This window comes from Phaenicophaeus curvirostris, chromosome 13 (assembly GCF_032191515.1).
Source record: "Phaenicophaeus curvirostris isolate KB17595 chromosome 13, BPBGC_Pcur_1.0, whole genome shotgun sequence".
NCBI classification, from domain to species: Eukaryota; Metazoa; Chordata; class Aves; order Cuculiformes; family Cuculidae; genus Phaenicophaeus; species Phaenicophaeus curvirostris.
In genome coordinates, this window is record NC_091404.1 from 12,426,999 (window position 1) to 12,445,454 (window position 18,456).

The 18,456-nt window shown below is 44.1% G+C and overlaps 1 protein-coding gene across 9 annotated transcripts in view; it reads right to left on the reverse strand.

The window, feature by feature from the left end:
• TAF1 (TATA-box binding protein associated factor 1) overlaps nucleotides 1–18,106 on the reverse strand; it is a 32,060-nt gene extending 13,954 nt beyond the window's left edge. For 5 of the 9 annotated variants that reach the window (XM_069867991.1, XM_069867988.1, XM_069867987.1 and 2 more), the window contains exons 1-23: nucleotides 17,947–18,106; nucleotides 17,725–17,842; nucleotides 16,329–16,445; nucleotides 15,218–15,337; nucleotides 14,532–14,773; nucleotides 12,273–12,491; nucleotides 11,621–11,839; nucleotides 11,235–11,436; nucleotides 9,920–10,036; nucleotides 9,375–9,542; nucleotides 7,674–7,801; nucleotides 7,458–7,565; nucleotides 6,476–6,649; nucleotides 6,204–6,377; nucleotides 6,015–6,119; nucleotides 5,262–5,462; nucleotides 4,530–4,671; nucleotides 3,648–3,778; nucleotides 2,669–2,749; nucleotides 2,105–2,254; nucleotides 1,824–1,943; nucleotides 1,473–1,648; nucleotides 509–750 (exon numbers count right to left, since the gene is read on the reverse strand). In XM_069867991.1, coding sequence (XP_069724092.1) covers nucleotides 509–750; nucleotides 1,473–1,648; nucleotides 1,824–1,943; nucleotides 2,105–2,254; nucleotides 2,669–2,749; nucleotides 3,648–3,778; nucleotides 4,530–4,671; nucleotides 5,262–5,462; nucleotides 6,015–6,119; nucleotides 6,204–6,377; nucleotides 6,476–6,649; nucleotides 7,458–7,565; nucleotides 7,674–7,801; nucleotides 9,375–9,542; nucleotides 9,920–10,036; nucleotides 11,235–11,436; nucleotides 11,621–11,839; nucleotides 12,273–12,491; nucleotides 14,532–14,773; nucleotides 15,218–15,337; nucleotides 16,329–16,445; nucleotides 17,725–17,842; nucleotides 17,947–18,072 — 3,580 coding nt within the window. In that variant the 5' untranslated portion in view covers nucleotides 18,073–18,106. Of the gene's footprint in view, nucleotides 1–508; nucleotides 751–1,472; nucleotides 1,649–1,823; nucleotides 1,944–2,104; nucleotides 2,255–2,668; nucleotides 2,750–3,647; nucleotides 3,779–4,529; nucleotides 4,672–5,261; nucleotides 5,463–6,014; nucleotides 6,120–6,203; nucleotides 6,378–6,475; nucleotides 6,650–7,457; nucleotides 7,566–7,673; nucleotides 7,802–9,374; nucleotides 9,543–9,919; nucleotides 10,037–11,234; nucleotides 11,437–11,620; nucleotides 11,840–11,973; nucleotides 12,097–12,272; nucleotides 12,492–14,531; nucleotides 14,774–15,217; nucleotides 15,338–16,328; nucleotides 16,446–17,724; nucleotides 17,843–17,946 lie in introns of those variants that run through there. The other 4 variants (XM_069867992.1, XM_069867989.1, XM_069867985.1 and 1 more) reach the window with 3 other exon arrangements.
• Nucleotides 18,107–18,456: the final 350 nt, after the last annotated feature.

Below are 18,456 nucleotides of genomic sequence, written 5' to 3' on the forward strand. Positions count from 1 at the left end.
TGTCTGCAGGAGATTCAAACCTGGCAGCTGCCCAACTCCCTCCCAAACACACTGCTACAGCACACAGTATAACAGACATTGCTATCAGCCTACATATTAGGCCTATCTGTTTCACATATGTAGCTGTTTACATGCAAGATCCTATTAAAGTACCATGTGCTGGATGCAGGAACTATTTGCGAACACATCTTGAGAAAACTACTCAAACCCACACACCCACTCCCTCCAAAAAAAGGGAATTTAAGCAGCAAGCAGCAGTGAACATCAAAAGAAATACTAGAGTAAGGTTATAGTTCAAAATAAGCAAAGCTGTGGGGCAAAGACCACACTTGAATTTTCAGCCAGTAACTGCCCAGGAGAAGGAAGAAGCCCCAAATAAGCATGTCTATACATTTTGCCTCTAAGAAATCCACACTGTCCCCATAGAGGCCAGGTCAGCACACTCTATAGCCTGACAAGAAGTTCTGCATACCCTCTTGGGTACATTCTGGTGGTTGCAGTTACTTACACAGCCCCTTTTTGTCTCTCCTGTCCTTTTTGCTCCTCTCCTTGTCATTGCCACTGTCTTCTCCCAGAAGCATCCTTTGCAATTCCTTTCGTTCCTGCTCTTCTCTTTCCCGAGAGAGCTGAGAACTAGTTTTCTTATTCTGTAACATATTCTCAATATTCTTTCCCATCTCTTCAAAGTCACTGTCTTCAGCTGAGCTGCTGTCTGTGTCTGTTGACAGGATCTCTGTGGATTCCAACACCCTGAAACAGGAGACACCTTGAAAGTCAGTCCCCCCAACAATAAAGGAATCAGCCTGTTACCTTCTTGGAAATAAAAAAGGTAAAAAACAATGCAAAAGTTTGAAAATTAACACGGCAAATCACTACTGTAAGAATAGGCACAATTTATTCCTTTCTTAGTCCTCCTGTAATCCCCGTGTCCAAAAGATCAAATGTTCCGAGCCAATCTTCTCCAACAAGTTGATCTCTTCATCACCCTCCCCACATATTGCATTCCCACTCTCAGACCTTAGGTCAGAACAAGAAATAATGCAGGAACTCTTCCAGCAATTCTAAGGAATACAATATGGAATTGGTAGCTGCCACCCAAGAGAAAGCTGGCAAACTGCTGTTAACAAAACAAAAGAAAAAAATGGGGCAGGGGGAGAAAAGAAAGAAAGGAAGGAAATCAGACTGTGACCTACTGATCTGCAGAACTGTGGAACTTCTCATGCTGTTATACATGGCAGACTACAAGATATTCTACCTTTCCAGAAGGTCTCTGACAGCAAGACTAAGGCTAACCTGTAAGTTTCTATTAAAAGCCAAAGCTGTCTTTCCCAGTGCTGCATTTTGTGGGCCCAAGCAGCTGAACCGACACCCACACCACTGCGTATCAGTGAGCCTCAGGCATACATGGTTCTGCAGTTTAAACGTGGGGACAGGGTGGAGTTCAAGGCTGTAAACATCAGGTAAGAACCTACTTATTTTGTAAATCAAAGATGCGCTGACACTCTTCTTTATATCTCTCTTGATGTTCCGCTACAGAAAAGCGAGACCCACGTGCAAATTTGCTCATAGGACCTTCTCCTGAACGAGCCTGCTCTGTAGACATTGTTCGTACCACATCAATCACTTCCCACCGGGATAGCTTCTTTATCTGGAAGGAGAAAGACGGACTAGAAATTCCTTTAGACATACAGCTGAGGTAGCCGACCATGGATTTCAACTCGTTTCCATACAAGGCCAGAGCAGAAACGTATATGTCCCTTCCACGACTGGCTGCTGAACCTGTCAGTGAACAGAACTGTAACCTGCTCACAGCTCATGCTCACCTCCTCTTCAGGAACTCCAAATTTACGCAGAAGCTGTTTGGCATTTTTGAGAGAAAGTCGGCGCAGATCGGCATCTGTCCCAGTCACTGTCTTTTTCACCGGCTGAGGTTCTTTATCATCCTGTTCAGACAAAGATGCATTCTATTAATGTCATCACATAAAAGTCTTTCCTAGGCTCATCATCTGATATTTTCTCTTCCTGATGCCCCATATTTACTCCATTTCTCTCACATAACTTTCCAGTTACCGCTCCTTGTCCAACCCAACCTTGGCAACCATACCTTCTGCTGAGTTGGTTTGTTTGGAATCTTCACATAAGAAAATCCTTCACCACAACCAGTAGGATCTGCAACACCAGTCACTTCTAGGAGGCACTTGCCCTTCATAGCTGCGATGAAAGCTCGCGTGGTATTCCATGGAGCTGTGCGCACCTGCCAACAAGAAGAGAAACGTGCTTTCACAATCCTGCCACCATTGAAGAGAATGACAAGCTTTTTATTTTGGAATCTTACAATCACACTGAAAACTTTTCAGTTGTCATAATGAGGGTGAATTCCACTTCTTGATCCTTCAGCTGCCCTAGTAAAACCTCTACGAAGAACCAAAGTGCCAGATAACTCATAAAAAGCATTTAAGGGAAAAAGCCCAGTTCTAAAAGAATCTAGCAGGAATGTTCCCCAAACACACGTTTAAGCTTGACAGCAGAGTTCCCAGGAAAGTGACAAGAACATTTCACCTACTTAATCCTACTCTAAATAGGTCCTTTATATTTAAAGACATGGTTTCTCTCCTGCCATACAGATTTATATACCAAGATGCATGCTCATGCATTGCTCTGACAGTACCTCATCATCAATCTTCATTTGGAAATCCTCTTCATTCTCCTCTTCTGGCGCAAAGAAGGATTTCTCCCCATAACCTGCATCCTGCAGAGAAGCATTAGGAAAAAATGAGAACCTAGAGTCTTAGAAAGGTTACTAGAGAGAGAACTATAAGTGGCTGAGGGAACTGAGGTTGTGAAGCCTGGAGAAAAGGAGGCTGAGGGAAGACCTTATAACTGTCTACAACTGCCTGAAAGGAGGTTGTGAAGAGGTTGCTGTTGGTCTCTTCTCCCAAGTGAGAGGACGAGAGGGAATGGCATTAAACTATGTCAGAAAAAGTTTAGATTGGACATTAAGAAAAATTTCTTCACCAAAAGGCTTATCAGGCACTGGCAGAAGCTGCCCAGGGAGGTGGTCGAGTCACCATCCCTGGAGGCGTTTTAAAGTCGGGTGGATGAAGTGCTTAGGGACGTGATTTAGTATTGGACAGGTACGGCTGGAGCTGACCTCTAAGTTCTATGACTCTATAAGCATATTAGGAATCTCCTGTGTAGACCTGGCATGCTGAACAGGCACACTTCCACAGACAGTTGTGTGCAAGATTCACTGTGACCCACAGTATCACAGATGTCAAACTGCTCAGTATTTTGACATACTCCATAACTAAATGCTGCACTCTTATAAAAATAAAAAAAACCCCAGTCTCTCTCACAGTCACATACTGGTTACTTTCTGCTGTAGAGCTTCAGGGAGAAACATAAGCTCTTTCTTGTACATTCCCTTTGCTACCTTTCAGCATAGCTAACTCAATATCTAAATAATAGGTGGCAAGAATATAATTTCTCTCTCTTCAAGTGCTTAACTCCTTTTTTTACACAGCAGAAAACTTAGTAAGTCGCCCAGTCGTCGGGGACCTAATTCTCTACTTTGTAACAAAATCATCGGCACGCAGAAGGTGTTACCCACCCTAACCCTTGCCTTACAGCCTACAAGGAGCATTTACCTTCAGTCGCTGCTCAGCTGCAATCATGCTGTAATACGCACAGCACTGTTCTGGGGAAACCATCGCTCTGATCTCTTCCTCTGTCGGCAATCTGAAATCTGGCTTTAAAACCCACCAATTTGAGTCCATCCCTGAAAAATGCACAGATCAAACACTTGAGTAGTTTCCCACAAACTCTGGATGCTATCATAATCCCAATTGTATTTCCAGATTTGGCACCCTGCTGCAATGCTGATAAAAGGAGCAAGTATGACAAATCCGTGACAGTTAGACCAGTAAAAGCGATAGGTTTTTTTGTTCTGCATTTGGTTAAATCAGTGCCCTGTAACTCAGCGTCTGTTATACCAGCAAACTCTCATACATTCATGCTTACTCAGTGTATAAGCTACATTCCAAAAGCACTTAATCCACCTTTCACTTCCTCACATCAAACCGCTTTTCCCTGTGGTTAGCCTAAAAAGCTTTGTATTGCCACCTGCTTATCATTCAGCACATACAGAAACTGGAACTCAGGCTCTTGGAGCTCTATTAGACTCAAAGATGGATTTGCTTGCAAAACACAATGCAGCCAAATGCAGAGGGAAGGGAGCGTCTATGTGTTGGTATCGTACATTGTTACTCTACGAGTAAATCATGCTCAAAGGGTTATTAGAAAGATGGCCAAACTGTAGTAATTTCTAACCATCAAGCACACTTGTGCCAAAAGAAAGTGCATGTTTATAAAAAATGGAACAAAAAAACCCCTATCAGATTACATTTCAGTTCTTTAAAATTATGTTTTCAAAACTGATTTAATAGGAGGAAGTGTTGATTCCTCCTGCTCTGTTTGGAACTCTAAGAGCAGCAAAGAACAGCTGACTGCCACATAAAATCCTTAAATACCTGTGCGTTTGAAATCAGCACAAAGCTTCAGCCGCTTTCGGATGCTACTTTCGGAGTGTGAGGGAAAGGCCTTCTTGATATCTTCCATGCGAATCCTCCGAGGACGGTCTCTGCTTTTCCAGAAGAGGCGATAAATAAAAACCTACAGAACAAGACTGATTTATGAAGTTCAAAGAAAGAATATAATAAACTCACAAAGACAGTACAGACAATGCCGTTCCTAGTGATTACTTCAGCCTTCCTACTTAAGCCCTATTGTTTATTATAAATGTACTTCGTAAAGTTTCCCAAGCCACTTGTCTGCTTCAGGTTCAGCTATTTTTGAGAATCACATGGAAAAAGTATTTGGCTTGAAAATTTTGTATTATGACACGAGAAACGTTCCTGCTTTGGTAGAGAAAATTGAACTTTGAGAACAGCATGAATTTTCCTGCTCTGATCTAGGAAATCAACAAAGACCTAGGAAGCAACTCTAATTCTGTTATGTAACAGGACTGCAAGAAGGCCCCTTAATTGCCTTAATAAAACCCACATAACTTTAATTTTATCCAGCATAACCACTTCAAAGTTCATTCTAATTTCTTCAGTTTCCTACACTTTAATGTAATCTAACAATATTTTACTTTGGCTAATGAAAAGCCTCTATTGTATACTAATCAGACAGGATGTAAATAAACAGAAGCAGCATGCTGTAACTAACTGGTTAAATGACAACTGTGTCTTATCACATACCTGCAGAAAATCTCTGATATGGGTGTTGGCTCGCTTGGAGTTGGGACCAGGTACTTCATAAAGCGGGCATTCCTGACCAACTACAAAAATATCCACTAGTTCTCGAATGTAATAGCCTTGTCGTGTCCGGATAATCAGGAAATCAGTTTCAGGCATCTTATGTAAATAGATAGGGGCCCGGAAAAGGTTGTTTTCAAATGCCTAATATGAGAAACAAATCAAAGTTTGAAAGTCAGGCTTTGATGACTTTTTTTTTTTTGTTACAGAAAAGACATAAAAAAACCCCTCCCAACCCAGTCTCTCCAATTGTACACCAGCATTTACATCACAATATACATAGGTGCGCAGTCAGAACATTCTTTGCTTATGTAAAGAATAACCAAGGATGAAAAAAGCATAAGAAAATCTAGAACAAACAGAGAAAGAGTCTGAAGGGCTATTTGGATGGACTTTTAAGAATGTAAAGAAAACACATATGTGGAACACCATAACCACAGAAACCAGCCCAGCACATGTGCACAGTCTGGAAATGGGAGAAGACAACAGGAGGATTGAAGACTTTGCTCAGGAAAGGAGGTCGTAAGAACCTAACCAGAAAAGCAGAGAGCAGCAGAGTTTAGTACTTGAAACTTTAAACTGAGTGTCTCCTTTTGGAAGTTGTGCATTATTTGGAATTCAATAAACAGGGCACAAAACATTCTGCCTACTACTCCGCCTTCAACTTTTCTACCTTCTTACATTTGCTTTTCTCACCTGCAGTAACTGGCCTGGATGCAGAGAACCCAGGAACGGAGAAGTGTGACAATAAACAGTCTCTCCATATTTACAGTCTGGAGCTCCCGGATCTTTGCCAGGTTTCTGTAAAGTGCAGTCAAGGAGCAGTTAGCATTCAGTGAGAGGCAGAAGAAAATCACAGTCCAACAGCAAACCCCATGTACTCACCCTTTTGTAGTAATTTTTAATCTTTGTTGCCATGCCAACCTGCATCATTAAAGGGGCATTTTCCTCACTATATTCAGCAAGGATGAGATCTCCGTCCTTGCCAGTGAGGTCCTGCGGTGTGCGCATGAAGAACATCTCGCCTCCACCAGAAGCCTGACGCTCTTGCTCTCTCATCTGTGCCAGTGAAAAGACAGCATTAGGAAAACGGCACAAACGGATCCGCTGTGCAAACGGAGCCATAGCAGGAATCAGATACAGGGAAAGAACTGTACCTTGGCTTTCTTCTTTATGTGCTTCAGCAGCGGTTGCACAGTATGAGGCCCTGGCTGGGACAAGGCCCCAAAAGAGTATTTCTTCAGGGGAGGCCGATGAAATTGTCGGAGCTTCATAGGACCCATATGGGTGGGAAAGAATGGCTGGCGAAGTTCCACTGCTGGAATAGAGTGCTAGCACAGGAACAAAACGCATGTTAAGAGGGACACGTATCACCATAAAACCAAGATCATCCTCCTACCTTGCTACCATATATACAATATAGCAGAACCTCGTAACATTTTTAGGTCTGACAGCAGTAATAACAAGTGAATTTCACTGCACTAGTATCATACAAGCTGCTTACGTCCATATATAGATCCTTTCTTTCTGTACAGAGACAACATTAATTTTAATATTTCAAACGGTGCCCAATGAGAGAATTTTTTTATTAACTAGGAGTATGCAAAACCATTATCTCTATCACAGAGAGAAAAGTGCATCTGGAATTACATACATTTTTCCCATTTACAGAAGAGGTCGGAATGAGGTTTTAGAAGAGGTCACTGAATACCACAATGAAGACGGGGAAAAAATATCACCTCTTCACCCAGGGCAAGTGAGCAGCAGTTAAAATGCATCATTATCTAAATTATGTTTATAATATCCAGATTAAAACACACACTAGTACCAGAAGGACAGCCTCACTTCTTGACAATCCACACCACTTTCCCCTCTCCCACTACAGCTTCAGAAAGAGACACCAAACAAAAGCACAGCAAGTAGAATACAGCAAGACCTAGCACCTAAACCCCAGTTTGATGGGGCAAGAAAACTTAGTTCAAACTCCTTTATAATCATTTTAATTAAACAACAGTAAAAATCTCTCAAACGCTCAACTGATGTGCTGTAATCTAAATTCTATTTTTCTACAAATGCTAAATCATACTTTCAGCTAGAAACCACCTACCAAGACACTCTACCTCTCACTACTGTGACTACCTGAATGATGTTGCCTCCAAAGGTTCCTCGAAGTCCCTGCTGTTTGGGATAGTAAAACTCATCATTGGAGAGGTTCCAGGGATCCTTCACCTCTGGCTGAGACATGTTCTAAATCCATTTGAAACACAAAGAAAGAAGTGTCAAAAAAAAAAAGAAAAAGTAAGTCACTCCTTCCATGTCATTCCCAACGCGCAAGGTGCTAAAACTTCTGCTGACCTGCTGCGGTTCTTCCTTGATGACACCTGTTTTTCCCAACAGGATTCGACTCTTCTTTAGCGAAGATTCTTTCTTGTTCTCCTTGGATGGAGAGTTCAAAGTCATTTCTTCCTTTTCATCAGGAATTTCTGAAAACACAAGCAATCACACTGTAGGGTGCTTGTCCCAGGGCTCCCTTTTCAGCACTGCAACCTCCTACTGATCCACAGGTTGGTTCAGACAATTCAGCCTTTCTGTTTGGTTTCCGAGGTGACTGTCCTCCTCCACTCCTCCTCCTTTCCCTCCATACAGGTTAATCTGAAATAAGCTCAACAAACACAGAAAAGCCCCATGCTTAAACCTCTATCTTACTTTCTTCAGCAGTGAGAACAGCAACTATGAGGATTGCTGGGGTATCTACTGCTCAACACAAAATTTACTAATAATCTAAGCAACGGAAGTATGAGAAGTAGCATCTGTTTTGCCTAAGCTGCTCTCAGGAGCTGGAGGTCAAGGCAACATGAGTGCCAATACTGTTCCCAACTACAAGTATTAATAACCTTTTCCCACATACATACAGCATGCAAGTGAGTCTGAACCCAAAGATAATACGGACCTGAACCCAAAAAGGACTCCTGAAAAACTCCAGGAAAGTGGTGCAAATTTTACAAGTTAGCAATTTGTGAAGCATGGGTTCTCAGATAAGTTTTTCACACGAGAAGCAGGGCCTAGTGACATGGGCCTGATAAACACTACATCAACCTTATGGACAAATCTCTTGTCACTCTATATAAAGTAAGAACGAGTTCTCCTTTGTCACTGCTTATACAGACACCTACAATTTTGTGGCGTATTTCAGACTTCGAAAGAAAATACTGTGAGTCTGTTTGTCTTTACTTTAACCAAGATCAAATTAAGAATGATTTTAAGGTTTCTAGCCAATATCAAATATTCCAAACAATACCTATAGAAATTCTTAGAATCGATCCACTTTCCTGAGGAAGAAAAGGCAATCAAGGCCACATAAGGGTGTAGCAAGACATGCCATCCGTTGCATAAGGCTGCTTGAAGATTACCAACACACAGATCTAACAGAATATGGTGACTTTAGTGATCTAAATAGGACGAAAAACACTCCAGCTTGTAACAATATAAGCAGGGAGTACACTCAAATCACACTCTAGGAATACCAAGAAAGCTTCCTGCAGCAACAAAAGCGATGACAGGTATTGTTATGCAAAATCATTGCTCCCATGTGCCATTACCATAGCCTGAAAGACTCTTAAGGAATCTGCTTCTTCAGGCTTTGGATACAAGCCATGCTGAGAATGGCATGGGCTAGTTTATGGTTTACTTCTCTACCTTACCTCTTCAAATCAACATGGACACAAGTGAAATTAAGACAGTCACTTCTAAAATGCACCACGACTCAATTTAATTGTGTCAAATTTAAGTTCCAGGGCATTGGTTTTTACTTTCCTGTTACTGCTTTTAGCTTGCGAGCTAAAAAAGTGTATACAACATCATTAAGAGTGATTAGCATTGTCTTCTTCTGCTTAGACCTTTGATTAGTTGCAAATTATCTTCAAAATCCAGAACAAATACAGGCCTTAAGTACTGCCCAGTCACAAAATTTCCATCATAGCGTGACTATAAATCCTTGCTTCTATTTTAACCTGTCTCTTCCCATTTGAATGAAACTTCTGGATGCCATAAACATACCTAGAATTATGTTTTCATCATTTGGATCAAGTGTTAAGACAGGGGGATCCAAGTAGGTTTCCATTGCCTGATCATCCCAGATGATATTGTCTTCCCAGCGGCCATACACTAACTCTTCATTATCAATTGGGAAAATAGAGTACCAGGGCTTGTCTTCATCCAGGGAAACTGCAACAATAATAAGGAAGAACCTTTAAGAGTCTTATACACTGCCTTGGCAGAAAAACATTTCACAGTGCATCTCCACATCTCATTCCCTCAACTTTCCCCATCTTTCAGGGCTTTCTGAGGCAAGACCTCCCAAAGGCAAAAGAACTTATCTTGGAAGTAAAAGGAAAGCAGAGTCCCAAGTCTCAGTATTACCACTGAAATACAAAGAACCTCCAAGAATGAAATAGAACCTCTAACAGGTTTTAGAGCAAGCAAGTATCTCTTATCTACACCTTGTTGCCAAAAAAGGACCCTGCTATTACACAGAACACAAACTTATACAGAAATGTGTTACATGCACCTACTCATACCCCAAAGACTGACATCCTCATTACCTTGCTGTTCAGGGACCTGCTTTTCTTTGCCCTTTGCGATACCTAGAACTCCTGCTACATTTGGTTTCTGTGCTAGTGGAATTGGTGGATTGAGCAAAGAGCCACTGCGGTTCAAACCTAGAGAAGAAAAAAGGAAAAGAAAAAACAAGGTTAGCTTGAGTGGGAGGGCTAGGGGGTATTGCACTGCACTACAGGGCATTAAATCAGAGCCTGGGGGTTGCATGGAAAGTGGTTTCCAGCCTGAACCAGGATGGGCCTACTGTTCTTACCACAAAGAGTGCCATGGGTCATTATTATGGGTAAGACTTACTAAAACATGTTCACCCACAGCTTATTGCTGGAGCCTGCAGCTCCTTCAAAGTTATGTTTGGCTTGCTTAGCATTTGCCACGTGATGATGCAGAGGGTGCATTTCTATATGGTCCCTATAAAAGCAAGAGGCCCTTTGGCTCCCAGCGGCTTCATGACTCATGCCAAACTGTCCTAGAAAAAAGGATGGCCAAGCAGACCTCAAGGAATCATTTTGTGGAGGCAGCTTCTCCCAGGACAAGCCAACCAACCTATGTTCACCTTACTTATGTCACTTAAGCTACTGCTTCTCAAATGTCCAAGACCGATTCAGACAAACCATGTTTAACGCGCTACTGTAGCTTTTGATGGGGCTCAAACACAGCAACCATAGGCCTAGATAGCCCAGGCACAACTGTGCTAAGATGAAAATTGTTATGAAAAGCTACGTCCACCTACACAGCTCCTCACAGTGTCCAGTACTTACAGCTGAACAGCTGACATTAGTGCCCAAAAAAGATCTGACATTCCCACTAGTCTTTCCTTGTAGAAGCAGGAGAAGATACAACAAACTGATGACAAAAACTCATTCTACAAACAACTGAAATTTAAAATACATCTGTGTCTATGAGAAGTCTGAGGCTTGTAAGAATTGTTACTTCCTATCCAGAAGAAACATAATACTATTATTGGCTCAGGAGAAACTTCAAAAGACTTTACACAATTCTTTAAGTTAAAAAAAAAATACAAGGAAAAGCAGATATCTTAAATGCAGTATTGCTTGATACTAATGTAGATGGATCTAGCACCTGATATTGCACATGGAGAGAAAGACAGAGTTGATATGTTCTCTAAGAGAAGATACCTACTCTGTTTTTGGAATGAAAGTCTCAGAATTCTAAGCAGAGCTGTGATTTTGCCAAAAATCATTCCCTGACAGGAAGAATTATATTCTGTATTCGAGACGAAAGCATGCAACAAATCAGCTCAACTACAGTAAATACAATTCGTATCAGGCCATTGATTACCTTGTTGGGCATTGTAGGCAGTGGCATTCCTAGTCATGCTGGATGGCAGCCAGCCTGCCAGACTTGCCCGCTGTGTCTTAGTCCCTTTGTGCTTGACATCTTCTCCATTCCAGATAACATCATCCTCCCACTGGAGCTGTGTCACCATAAGGAAGTGCTCATCAGCCAGCAGATCATCCTTTTCATCCACCGAGCCTGCATCCTGAAAGGAAAGAACAGTCACTCGAAGGCCTGCATTCACTTTATACTTTGAAACTAAAGGGGGAAAATTAAGTCTCATTTTGCATGATGCACACCCATCCACCCACACATCTCCAAGCTTTCATTGCACAGCACTCCCCAGAGCCACATGCATCTCCACACCTTCCCCACCGTTCTCCCCTCACCCCATCCTCTGTGTGCCCTTTCACCTCGTCTTCCATCTTCTCTTTCAGCTTGAAACCGTAATCGAATCCGCTGCCGTCTTCGGGGATCCCCAGCATGTCATACCAGAGCTGTGCGGGGCCGTAGCGCCATTCTGCCACCTTGGGCTTCGTATCTGTCACTTTGTCTATATCACCAGTTGACTGGGAAAATTTTGACTCCACGGGTGCCATCATGGTAATCTGAATCACAGCAAAGCAGGGAACGGTTACACTGGTGGGGAACCTAAGCGTTAGTAAGAGATCCTTCCTTCCAAGTTTCCCAGATTATTCTCAGAGGAGAAAAGTATTTCTAAGAAGCGCTTTTCCATACTTACTAGCTGCCTTAAGAATGTTCTGCAATTAGACTTCCAAGAACACAGATTTCTTCTTGATAAAAAGAGGATAGGCTCTCCTATTGATCCTGCACCACAGATGCATCCTTCTCAGTAAGAAGCAAACACCTGACGTCAATGACTAGTATCTGGAGAAGAGCTTCTGCACAGCTGGAACACAAGCCAACCCTGCCCTCCAGTTTTGCTCTGGAGAAAAAGCTCTTTACTCTACAGGACGCTGTCCAATCCACTGCTACCCCCAGTGCTAACTGGCGACCCTCTCTAAGTCTCAGATATCCCACCTCATCATCTGAAAGGCACTGCTCAGGAGGGGGAGGAGCAGCAAACTCATATTCCCAAGGAGATTTTCCTTCCACTCCACTCTCAACTACAACTTCACCCTCCTGTATCTGCACTTCCTGCGCCAGCTCCCGATGTTTCTTCTTGCGTTTCCTTCGGGCACTACGCCAAACCGATGGAACATTCTTTCCAGGGCCAAAGAGACGCAGGAAACGCAGCACCTAGAACAGGAAGACAAGAGGTCAGAGAAAAAAAGAACATTGTGGAATGCTTGTCTGTCTTTCCCTCACCTGAAATGCAGTAAAAACAAAACCCAGAGCATTCAAATACAGAAACCTGGCCTGTGCTACAATCCCAGCCCCTGATGCAACCAACAATCTCTTGGTTATAATTGAGAAAAAGTCTGGTACATCTGTTTGATGGATCCTTTCTTTTCAAAAGGATTTAATCTTAATTTCAGGCATAAAGGAACTCTGAAGGAAGAATGATTGCCTTTACACATTGGGCATGTCATAAGACACTGCCTGGAAATATTTCTTCTCATTTTGAACAACCCTCAACCTTCAGAAAGGCCCATGGAGATGAAAGAAGAGTCAATAAAATTATTAGTAAAAGAAAAAAAGCTAGGAGATAGTTATATAAAGCAGAGATTTCTTAAACAACCACATAAAAACAAATACAACAGTCCAGAAATAATACACTTGTTTTTATTTCTATCGTAATGCAGTTCCCCTATTTGCACACTGCACACCTTCAAAACCTGCACTAATGACAAGCTTTCTCTTCTGTTTCTTCTACGATTATGACTGCTGGTTTTTAAGAACTGATAATTGTTCTTTCAGAGCACTCTTGTTAAAGGAAGGAAAGCATTATTCCCAAATTAACTGGCAGACTTATGAAAAAGGAATGAGAACCAAACTATTGTAAGTCGACAGCCTGTTAACATTTCCTGTTAATCTGCTACACTGATCCCCAAAGGAAATAATATTTCTATGACCACTCTGTCCATCTCTGCCTACATCCGTATTATCCTTCTTCCCAAAACTCTCCCAGATTGGCAGTTTCAATGACCTTTCACCAAGGGCAAAGGTCTCAGATACAGTTAAGCTGCTAACAGTTCAATGAAACACAAAGTTTGCTTCCCCACAAGCTATTTTAAGTGGTTTCATTAAGGAAAACAGTGCTACATTAACACACACCTTCTCAGATGTCAACCAATCCTTACAGCCAAGCCTACAGCGTTTCAGGCTCTGCCAGCTCTTGTGCCCATGAATTAATGACGAGAAGTGTTTAGCAATAACAGCTTGCGCTGATTTCTGTGCCCACGGGGCACATTCAACACCCAGCCCACCCCTGACATTACAACTCCAGCATCAAAGAAACGAACACACCAACCAGAATACAGCAATGTAGGAAACACCAGATTTGGAAAAGCTAAGAGAGCATCCAGAAGGCTCACTTCTGCACTAAAGCCTCACCTAGATTTCTATTATGGCAGCTAAATAATTAAAACATGTCATCTAATTATGCAAATTGCTCAGCTCCTTACACAAAGCCTGTGATGGAGGCACACATAAAGCCCATTTATCCTGGATCGGAAGCATCTGTTTGGCAACTACAAGCTCACCTTTATCCTCCTTCCCCTCCCACATTTCCTCTCCTCTCGACAGCTTAAAAAGTTTCAAACCAGCTATTGACTACACTTGCTATTCGGGGGTATAGGAATTAATCTGCTGTGCAAAAACCCAGTAATTTTTTCAACCAACTTGTGTCACTGAACCAACTTGTGATCCATATTCAGAGCAGTTTTGAGGAAGCATTAAGTAAAGGATACAGGTCGCAATTGTTTCAGGAAGAACAGGCCAATTTCAGGTCAGCATGAAAGGAGGAGCAAATATTTGTCAGAAGAGCCAGAAAGCAGACAGATTAGCATTAGGCTTTTTAATCACCTGGTGTAGGTGTTCTCTACTGCCTCAGAAAAACAGTTTTCACAAATCAACAGACCTGTGCTATGGTCTTACAGAACAGCAAAACATTATCTTACAGCCTGATTTATAGGATGCTTTATGAGAGGCTCCTGCAAAGGGCAGGAAAGGCATTACATGTTAAGCAGTCTGGAAACAGCAGCACACAGAAACTAAGGAAAGCATTGAGGAGAGCAAGAACATTAACCTACTACATACCCTTAACACTGTAATGATTCATATATAGAGGGTTTACATGACACAGTTTCTGACACCTCCACACATCTCTTACAATACCTTGCCTGGTCGAAATTCCGGGAAGAGGTCTGTAACACTTGGCAACTGTTTGGTAGCATCTCGATGCATGATTCCTGCAAGAGGAAGTGTGAGTTTGCCTTCCTTGGATTCTGCCTGCCTGGCTTCTTGAGGTCCCATCTCTGACTCAGAATCAGAGCTGCTGCTGAAATCCACCTTGTCGGAGGCAGCAGAGGAAGGAGCAATGATGGAGGGCAAAATGATACCGTCTCCATCTTCAGATACTACAACAGAACAAGCACCTTATAAACAAACGAGTTTCCTCCCTGTCCCCCAGTACAACCCCGTAATGCCACATCTACTGTTTATACCAAGTTATGCAAAATTAAGCTTCTGCAGGTGTTATGAGTACCATTCTGGTTTAACCTTTCATTTTATCCTAATCGTTCCAGGTGCATTTCCCAGCCACAACTGAGAGGATGAGATAAAAAAGCAGTTTCATTGTCAATATCAGTATTTTAACAATCACTGGAAATACAATATTCCACCCTACATTTCAGACAATCCTATAACATCATAAATCAGGACAGAGACCCACCTTAGGATGGAGTCTGCAGACCAAGTTTTGACAACGCACGGTGCTTGCTGCAGAATGAACTCCTACATCGCAGTTTTTGCTTCCTTCAGACTTTCACATTGCCAGAGAGAAGAAGAAAGCCAGCACTCACCAGTGGCAGCTGCATCCTTTTCATCTTCTTTCTTTCCAGGTACCGGAGGTGGTGGTGGTGGCGGCATCAACTTGGAATCAATATCTTCACAGTCAGCATCGTAATCATCCTCATCTTCATCTAACCAGCCAGGAGACAGGACTCCATATTAAGCAGACAATAAAAGGGAACCAGGCCCCCTTCCCATTTATACTGCCTCACACCTGTCCCAGCCTGATGAGAAAACCGTGTCCTCTCATTAGCAACTAAATGCAAAACTATTCCAAGTTCGGCTTCCTGCACAAACCCATTTGCCAGACTGACATTTAAGAAACAGCGGGAAGGAGAAAAAAATATGACAGCAGCACTTAAAAGATAGGACAGAAAGATGACTGAAGCATTTAAAATATGTATTATTTTTCTGCTATCACCTCCCCTTATTAATGCTTTGCGGAGCAAATAAAGTTGCTAAAGAAGTAAAAAAATGTGGTTAAAAAGCACAAATCACTTTCTCATCCCACTAACTGCAATATCTCAATAGAAAGGTTAAGTCCAAAGCAGCTTTAAGGAATATGCAAAGATTTAGCATTAGCATTATCAGCTCCTGAGAACGAAAAGCTGCATGCGTCTGCAAACCTGATGCCTGGGACCAATAAGTGAACCAAAGTGCCTTACGCAGAAAGTAATTCCAGAATCATTTCAGAAGAAGAATTCAAGGGTAAAACAGTAAACACATATTAAAACTGAAGTGACTCTCTAAGGGATCACGACCTTATTGCTATCTTTGAGTGTGTCTGAGAAGCACCTGGCCTTCTTCATAACCCTCTTCCTAAGAACACAGGTTAAGGAAATATGAGCAGGTATTGGGTATTCTCTGCAGGGGATCCCAGAGCAAAAAGAGGATCTTGGTTTCTCTTCTGAACATAGCTTAACTCTAACGAGGAACCGATGCCTTAAAGAAAGGAAGATATTAAGCAGTGACTTCATACAGTCAACCCAGTTTCACAAAAGCTGACATTGGGCTCTGAGAGCAAGGAGCGAAAAGGCACAATGTCACCTGTGTGAGAGCCTGCCAAGGCCCACTGCCCCCAAACACCTCTCTCAACAGAGCCGTGATGCTGCTCCCATTTACCTGGTCTTCGAACCGGCTGCAGGCTGCCCATTGCCTGCTTATACCTACGGCTCTCATCTTCTGCCACTTCATTAATGTCTGAATAATCAACAGCGTCTTCCGTGCTCTTAACCCAGCCTACGAAGGAAAGAAATCCAGTCACACAAAACCTTATCCCAACACATATTACTAATTTCAGACTGCACTATGTACATACGAATCCCTTCCTACATGTCCCTTTCCTAGGGGAACAAACCCATCTTATAAGCATCTCCCATTGGGGTATTCTTCTCCTCATTCCAATCAAAAGCTCCAAAAGCTCTTAATTTCCCCTGAGGATCTTTAAGTAACCAACTTTAGCACATGGATCATCCTTCACTCAATGAAACTGCTCAACCCGCTCAGAAATAAGAGAAGAGACGCAATAGTCCTAGGCCTGTCATAGAATTATGGAATGTCTTGAGCTGTAAGGGACCAACAAGGATAGACTCATGGAATAGTCTGAGCTAGAAGGGACCTTATAGATCATCCAGTTCCAACCCTCTGCCATGGATCACAGAATCACACAGAATTATAGGATGACCCGAGTCAGAAAGGGCCCACAAGGATCACAAGAGTCCAACCCCTGGCCCTGCACAGGACAGCCCAGCATTCACACTGTGTGTCTGAGGGCACTGGCCAAACGCTCCTGGAGTATTGTCAGGCTTGTTTAACTTGGGGGGAAACACGGAATAAACTTACTTATGAAGGAGGAGAGACAAATTAAACAAAAATTATAAAGTTATGAGTGAGCCAGTGCAGAGGTAACTGTGCAACAGTGCGGGCCCCTCACTGCAAGAAAGACATTGAGGTCCTGGAGCGAGTCCAGAAAAGAGCAACAAAACTGGTGAGGGGGCTGAAGGAGCCATATGAGGAGCAGCTGAGGGAGCTGGGGTTGTTTAGCCTGGAGGAGGCTGAGGGAAGACCTTATTGCTACCTACATATACCTGAAATGAGGTTGCAGAGAGGTGGGTCTTGGTCTCTTCTCCCAAGTGATAAGAGAGAATGGCCTCAAGTTGCATCAGGAAAAGTTTAGATGGGACACCAGGAAAAATTCTTCACAGAAAGGGTTATTGGGCACTGGCGCAGGCTGCCTAGGGAGGTGGTTAAGTCCCCATTCCCGAAGGTGTTTAAAAAGCAGGTAGTAGAGGTGCTTGGGGACACGATTTAGCAGTGGACAGGCACGGTTGGGCTGGATGATCTCTAAGGTCTTTTCCAACCTAACAATTTATGATTCGCTCTGGTGGGAAGGAGCAGGCTGGTCGCTCACCAGAGCCTCCCGAGCCGGGTAACACGGCCTCATCCCTGCAGCCCGAGTGACCCGGGGGGGTTATCTCCTCCCGTGAGAGCTCTGCCCCCACCAGCCCCAGGGCCTCACCTTCTTCGTCCAGGTGGGCTCCGTCACCCTCCGGGCTCTCCTCCTCGATGGCCGTGATCTCGGTGATCAGAGTGCCCAGGCCCAGCACCCCCAGCCCCGCCAGGTGCTTCTTGGATTCCTGCAGGGACCGGAGCCGCGTCCAGCGGGGGCACCGACACCCGGACCGGGACCGGGACCGGCCCCCACCCCGCGCGCCGCGCCGAGCCCCCCGCCCCGCCGCACCTTGTCGAGGACGCTGTCCCCCTCCAGCTGCCCCGCCTCATTGATGTTGCCGAAGAGGAACCCGGCCAGCGAGAACGGCTCGGCGCGCCCGCCATCCGCCTCCTCCTCGCTCTCCGAATCCGACATCGCGGCGGCGGTGGCGGCGGCGGCCACCGGAACCGGAACCGCGGCCTGAGGGAGCGGCCACGCCCCTTTCCCCACCTTAAGACCGCACCCCAGCCGTCAGGCCGCGCCCACCAGCGCAGACCCCGCCCCCGGAAACAGGCCACGCCCACCCGCGCAGGCCCCCGCCCCATCAACAGGCCCCGCCCACCAGGGCAGGCTCCGCCCCATCAACAGGCCCCGCCCGCCGGCGCAGACCCCTCCCCCTCGAGCTGGCCCCGCCCACCACAGGCATGCGCTATCCCACCCCACCAGCACAGACTCCGCCCCATCAACAGGCCCCGCCCACCAGCGCCAGCAAGAGAAGCACCGCCCACTAGCGCAGACCCCGCCCCCTCAAGCTGCCCC